Below are 7,388 nucleotides of genomic sequence, written 5' to 3'. Positions count from 1 at the left end.
TGAAGCAAAATAAAACAGGGTGATTTGTATCTCTAAGGGGCATTTGGTAAAACAAAACAGGACTGCAGTAGAAAATAACAAAACAAAAGCAACATCCTACACATGTACATTCATGCTGTTATATCAATATTCCCTCCAGGAGTTTGCTTTCAATTAATGTAGCTGCTGCAACATATTACATACGAGTTATACAGAGGGTGAATTAAAACACAGTGAGGGTTACAGACAAGTAATATTGTGCTTACTATACACATATGATTGGATAGATAATTAAACACATATTTTATAACAGTGTAAGTGTTTATTGTCATATATATTATGTGGATATCTCACTCTCCTTAATGTGGGGATTGCTGTGTTACATTTAGAACATTCCTACAGTAGAAAGCATACATGTATATACCTTTCATTTGTGATGAATTCCAGTTTCAAAAGACTCTCCAATTTTCAAACGTACTTTTGTTGAAATTTTGTGGCGACCCCTGAAGGGAAAAGCCGAAAAGAGAAGAAGGAGGAGAGGAAGGAAAGGAGAAGAAGACTTTTGTTGAAATTTACCAGAGACACAAAATTTTAATTTCTTCATTTCTTAACATTGGGTTTGATTATTACAATGGAGTGACCTGAAAAGTCCAAGAGGAGAAATAAATCATTAGTAAATTAGCTGGAATGGGATTCCCAGACATAAAAACTTTCTATGAAGGGTTTGATTGTTGGAAAATTTATTACATCCCGCTTCAAAGCGGTGATGTATTGTAATTGTCAGTGTTTGTGTGTTCGTCCGTTAGTCCGTCCGTATGTCTGTCCGTTTGTCCACCAAATATCTTCGCACCCATTGCAGATAGAAAGATGAAACAAAAAACACATTACTCGGGCAGCAAAAGGGATGAAAATGAGATGATGATCTTGACCTTGAAAAATCTAGGTCAAGGTCAAATTTTAACTTTTGTACACTCAGGAGCTGGATAAGATAGAAAGACAAGGGAGAAGGCCAGTGTGAGTAAGACCATAAATCAAAGCAAGTGTTTTGATCTATGAAAGTAGGTCAGAGCACTAGCTTTGATCTTTGACCTTTGCAAATAGGTCTGGGTAAAATTTGGAATTCAGGGTTGTAGCGGGATGTTGCAGTCTCTGACTGCATTGGTTCTAATTTAAGTCTGTTTTTATGCTGTATTTTTCATGATCTACAGAAATAAAACTGAATATTTTCCATGTCCTTGACACGCTGTTCCTTTAAGTCATCATTTGACTGAGCCCCAGATAAATTATTTTTATAATAAGTCCAAACCCTAAGTATCAAAAAAAAGTAGGCATGGTTGCTGAAACCATGCAGACACAGTTTGCCTTGCACCGTCCTTCAAGAATATTACATCTCATTACAAATTCAGTTGTTCACAATTTGCAATATGTTACAAGAAAAAAAATCTCATGAATCATACACCTTATGATGTAGACACCTGGCTTGTATATTACGAGAAAGTAAAATGAATATTAGCAATGTCACTAATTGCTGTAGCAATAGATAGCTACTACACCCAATCTGTTAGAGCAGCAAGTTAGTCAGAAGCAGTTATCATCAGTATAATTTACGCACACAGACAGAGATGTGCGTCGCATTTGATAGTACCACAGTGAGGGGCAGCCTGTATAAAAAAGCGCTGACGCCTTTCCTTACAATAACTAGTGAGATCAAAAATTACACATGGGGCCCTCTAGAAATTCAATGCATTTATGAAAAGTAATAAATATTGAGCCCAAAGTGAATTGTATGAAAACCACACTTAACAGAAATATAGAAGAAACAGTAAGTGTTGTTAATGATATAAGAGGATGTGTTTGAAGCTGTAGTTTCTACAAGAAACTTCCAGACCTGTGCGAGGTGTTATTGAGATAAATAAAAATAAACTGTCATATTAATAATTGGTTTTGTAGCTGATAATCATTTGAGTGTTTCTGAGTGTAAAAAGTGAGAAACAAAACAAATGAATGGAAACAATGGATATGTTTCCCAAGAACATCTGTCTCTGCCTTTCAGGCTGAGCTACTGAAAGACTAGGTGTTATTTTCTTAATAGAATTAGCAGAAATGAGAGTGGCAACAACCATATGAAAACATCCCGTGTGTGTGCAGGCGATGTGTACTAGTCCGTGATGAAATTATGGAAAGTAAAAGATACCGGCATCATCTACTACTGGCCTAGTTATGCTTTCTGAATTTTCTTTTATTCTTCTGCAGTCCTCTGACCAAAATAGACGTCTGAAATACTTTCAGGCAAGTCAAAATTTGTATTTTCCACCTCCAAATGAGGTTGTGCTGCTTCTTATACCAAGCAGTACTTCACTATAACTTGAATGGATGCATTTTTTTCCAGCCCTAATAATTAACATTACCTAGGTTTACGCTAAACTGCAAATACTGCATTTGCATGTCTTTTAGATAACAGTTGAACAAGGCCAGGCTCAATGAACTGAAAACATACTTAGCTAAGCAACACAATAATAAAATTCTCTGCTTTCAGTTTAGTGATGTTTGGTGAGTGAAAAGCAAAGATTATCAAACCTATTAGCTGTCAGCTTTTTCCCATATAATAGCATCTTAACATCATCACTATCAAATTCACTATGAAGTGTATTCATTAGTAAAACTGAGCTGGTGCTGGTCAAAACTATTGAAATTATGCATTCCACCACACATACGCATACATACTTTTCATAAAGTCACTGACAAAAACCCATTTATGGATAAGAGTCACAATAATGTCAGGGCCGCATCAGATCTGTCTTTTTCTCTTACAGCTGGTGCTCATGTAAGAAAGTGCCGCTGCCTCCGGTGGTCTGCTCAGGGCAGGAAAAACTTGCCAGGGGGATGACCTTGACGGGTTCCTCCGTTTTACTACTGCAGTGTCTGTCCAGAGTGTTGTAGAACTGCGGCCGGTTGATCCCCTTGTCCAATTCATCCTTTTTGGGCACAGACCTGCCCAGTGTGTGACGGCCATCCAAGGCACCCAGACCCCCCAGGTTAGCTTTGGCTCCCCGGGCAAAGCTCTGCTGGATGCTAAATGTGGGCATTGTACCAGTGATAGCAGTGGAGGTAGGGCTGGAGGTGGGGCTGTTGTTACCAGGACCCTGGAACTGGGCCAAGGCTGGGGGCATCCAGCAGCTGTCAGAGTGGCCCAGTATTAGACACTCTTGGGTGCAGGTCTCAGATGCCTCAGCCAAGGCTTTCTGCAGATTCACCTCAATGGCTACAAAACAGAGAAACAAGAAAACATAAATACTAATACATAATACAAAGTGCAGCAATAATGACTTTACCAAGTGCTGCAATAGTACCTAATGAACTGAGGAATCATAAAACAAACAGTAAAAATTTGAGAATTTATTTGTAGTTGACCCACAAAACGTCAGCCTTTCAGTAAAATCAAAGTCAATGATAAATGTTTCATTTGAACTTATAATGACAAGAACACCAGAAGGACATTTAATTTCCATTGGAATTCCCATGACTCTGTCTGTTTACCTGCAATATGTGAGGAATTCCCTGTAGCTTAATTAGTTAAAATAATAGCTTATGTTTGTGTCTAGGACTGATTTTGCTGCATTTAATATTCAATGCTCATTTTAACAAAGTTTATTGTTTATTTTAACAATTGTTTATTCTATTGATGTCAATGTGGCATACCTTAAAGCTGTGTCCTCTGTCAAAATCCACATCTAACCAAGGCAGAATGCAAATACTAGACGTGTCAGAACTCTACCAGGAATGTCCGAGCATTTTTAGCATATTTGGTTTTAATGAACAAATGTGTTTAATTCTGGTGGCATTTAAGTTGCAATCATGTAAGGGAGGAAGAAAACTGACCAAGGAGCCGACTGGGCAATGCTACGCGCTCAAACTATCTTATCTCATTATCCTGGCACTGACATCACATGTGGAATGAGTCTGAGATGAGACCTGAGCATTAAGCCTCAGCAATAAAGCCTGTCAAGCCAGATAATTAGAATGTAAAACAGTGTGCACCAAGGCAACCAGGAGCCTGCAGCGTTATGTTTCCTAGGCCATGTAAAGGAAAGAGAGGGCCTTGTCCAGAGATCACATCACTCCTTTAGGCTTCGGCTTTAAGCTGTCATGTAGAAATTATTTAGTATATTTGCATAAGTAAGAATGCTATAAATAATTAAGCAGTCTTAGACCGGAGTACAGAGAGACAGTCTGTTTCCCCCACATACAAGGTCTGTGCACTGTGTGACTTTCTCCTCCAGAAATCTTTGAGTCTTTTGTCTAGCTTGTTTATTATATCATGAAACATTCAAAAATTTAAGTTATATTCTGATTAGCTGACAAAACTAATAAAATCCTAATCTCCAAAAATGATGCCCATTGAAGTCTTTTTTTTTTTGCATTCTATGCTATTGCAGATTGAATAGCACTGTGTCAACTTTAATTATGAGACTATTGTCTGTCATGAAATCGGCTGTTATAAATTGTGAGGATATATTTGGAGTGCTCACATGGAGTCAATCTGTCCTCTCCATATTGAACCAGAGCCTTGGAACAGGAGTGTATAAATCCCCTGGGCGGTAAATGTGTCACCTTTCAGAGGGTCACTAACTTCATTAAAGCAAAAATGAATGCCGGTTTCTCATTCTGTGACCTAGCACAATAGGACCTAGCCAAGTCTCAGCTGTACCCTGAATCAATCTTCCTCGGAGGTTTTTGTACAATTGGTAATGCCTTTTCAGTGTATGCTGTTATTGATTAGGTGATGATGTAGGCATGAAGTTCTTCCACAGCCATGCAATTGGATAAACAATTACAATTGGTCCAACTCATAAATTTAAAAATGTATCTCAACCTTCTCAGCTACAAATTTCCACAGCACCAAAATCTGATTTTGTCTTTAATATAGCTTGTTTTGCAAATGAAAGAGGATCTTTGACTTTGCAACTTTACGCCGTTTGACCTGAGCCTTCAGTTCACCTAAATTTTATAATAATAAATATAATATTTCACATCCAGCTTCTCCAGGAGACATGGTCTTGTATTTTATTTTATTCCATCAGCGTAGCTTGGATGGGTTGGGAGGGTGGCAACACAGCGAATGATGTCACTGACAGCTCTGGCTGCTTTCGTCAGCTAGAGGTATGCAAGCTTGTGATGCTGCCGTCTTTTGTATTCAGGGGAAACAACTGTACCCTGCGGAGCTTTTGGGAGGAATCACACATCACTGATGCCACAGTTCCATTGAAGCGGGGAACATACTTTTCTTCTATCCTTCAAGGAAATTTGAATGGCAGACAAGTGGGGATAATGGCAAACAATTGTGTGTAATAAACAGCACAACCAGGATCAGACATTCTGTTCTTATTTGAGATGATTCATCTACACTGAACAGTAGTGATAGGTTTGAAACAGAACTGTGAAATCTATTTGGTTTTTCTGTCAAAGTGACTGAACATCTGGTGCAAATTCTTCCAAAACTTTAAATAATAAACAGTTAACTAGAAATTAAATGGTATTCATTTCATGTTCAAACTCAAAATAGCCTGCAGGCTTATTTGACTGGTCTGTCATAAGGTAATCTATTATCCGTGGCCTTGTGTATTTCTAGAAAACTGATGGTGTCACAGTTGTAGTTTTCTAGTTGATCTTGTGGTCATATGCAAGGTCATTAGCAGCGGTAGCCTAGAGCAATTTTGTTCTGCAACATCAACACATCCTTTGACTGGCTGCAGATCGAACACTGCCGTGTCCACCTTCAACTGACCTTCCATACGTGCATTCAAACAGTACAGCTTGTGTAAACATTGCACATGTGTAAAGGAGCGCTATGAGAGCTCACATATGGTGTACAGATACCCTTAAATGTGTGTCTACCGATAGTCAAGATAGAGTGAGTGATGAGCCAAGTGAGATAGTAATGAACTAAGTACATCGAATGATGTACCACAACCAAACATGAATTCATGGCAGCCAAAAACATCAGTCTATGGACAAAAACAAGAAAAATAAGAAGGAACTCTCATCTGTCATCTGGGCTAGGCTAAATGGCAAAAGATACTTTACAGACATAAGAACTGAGAAAATGCTTCAGACATTGTGCTGATGATACAACAGTTTAATTTCTCTTCAGCATTTAAGCTTTTTGTTTTTTCACAAGTTATGTTTTTAGGTTTTGATATACGTTATGAGATTTATTTACTGTATTTTCAAATGGGGAATATGTATATCACCTAGGCCCAATGTGACATATGTGTAACAAACCAGATCTATGGTAATAACAATTATTGTTCTGAAAAAAACTTCAAAAATGTGTTCTCTATGGTCCACTTGGTCTGGTATAACCCACATAATTTTACTGTAAGAATAAATGGGTGTGGGTTCTCTAGGGTTAAGTATCTAAAGCAGTAAAATGTGCATTCACCTCAGTGCTCCTAAAATCTGAATTAAAATACATTACATTCAATATTCAAATAAGCACAATGTTTCATGTTATGAGGACATTTATTCTGGATGACTTAAGTGGAATTTACTGATAATGCTTTTATTTAAACACAGTTTTAAAATCAGGGCTTTGCAGTTGAGTGTGTTTACATTAAAATGGAGGATTTACAACAAAATATTGAAATATTATTTGTTTCCCAACATAGTTTGCTTTTCTATGTGTATCAAACTTAGAAAGGTTGAAACCTTTTCTCTTCCCACAACATTCATGGAAGTGCAGAAGTTCAAACACACCGGCAACTAAGCAGCTGAAGCAAACCTTTTACCATCCCCTACAGCTCTTCTGCTTTCAGAGTCAATTCACTGGACTCAGTAGGTTTAATGGTGCTACAAAATAAAACAAAAACACAAAGAGGCATATTATTGGCTCCATTAGATGTTAAAAATAAAGAACTCGCCTTTCATTAAACTGTGAGCCCATCTTGGAGTACTACTACAGAGTGCAAAAGTATTATCATAATAATATAATGTGTTCTTGCATAGATAAATGAGATGAGACTGAATACAGTAGATAGTGGCTCATGACTGTGTCTCATTTGTGGATGGAGACTAAAATACAGGAGGAGCATGGGAGATCCTTTCAAACGAAAATTTGTAAAAATAATTGGTGTTGTGATTACAAAGATTTTATCACTTCACTTGTTCTCATGCTCACTCCAAACATGCTATCTGGATAAACAAATTGGTGGCCATTAATAATAATGGAGCTTTGGTGTTGTACTGAAGTCAGGGATGACATTACTTAAACCATAGCTCTTGTGATTATCATTTGAAGGAAAGATTTTCACAGAGACAGAAATACATAACAGCATGCAGAAACATTTAAAGCATTGCTCCAACCATGAAGATTGAATTTATAATAACAAATTATTTTTGATTAATAGTCC

At 37.5% G+C, this 7,388-nt stretch overlaps 1 protein-coding gene across 1 annotated transcript in view; it reads right to left on the bottom strand.

The window, feature by feature from the left end:
• Positions 1-2,786: 2,786 nt before the first annotated feature.
• pcdh11 (protocadherin 11) overlaps positions 2,787-7,388 on the bottom strand; it is a 143,578-nt gene continuing 138,976 nt past the window's right edge. The window contains exon 9 of the mRNA XM_068326420.1: positions 2,787-3,241. Within this exon, the coding sequence (XP_068182521.1) occupies positions 2,787-3,241 (455 nt within the window). The remainder of the gene's footprint in view (positions 3,242-7,388) is intronic.

The sequence above is a fragment of the Antennarius striatus genome, chromosome 10 (assembly GCF_040054535.1).
Source record: "Antennarius striatus isolate MH-2024 chromosome 10, ASM4005453v1, whole genome shotgun sequence".
Classification (NCBI taxonomy): Eukaryota; Metazoa; Chordata; class Actinopteri; order Lophiiformes; family Antennariidae; genus Antennarius; species Antennarius striatus.
The sequence above is the reverse complement of the archived record's forward strand: the minus strand, read 5'-3'. Positions and strand labels throughout refer to the sequence as shown.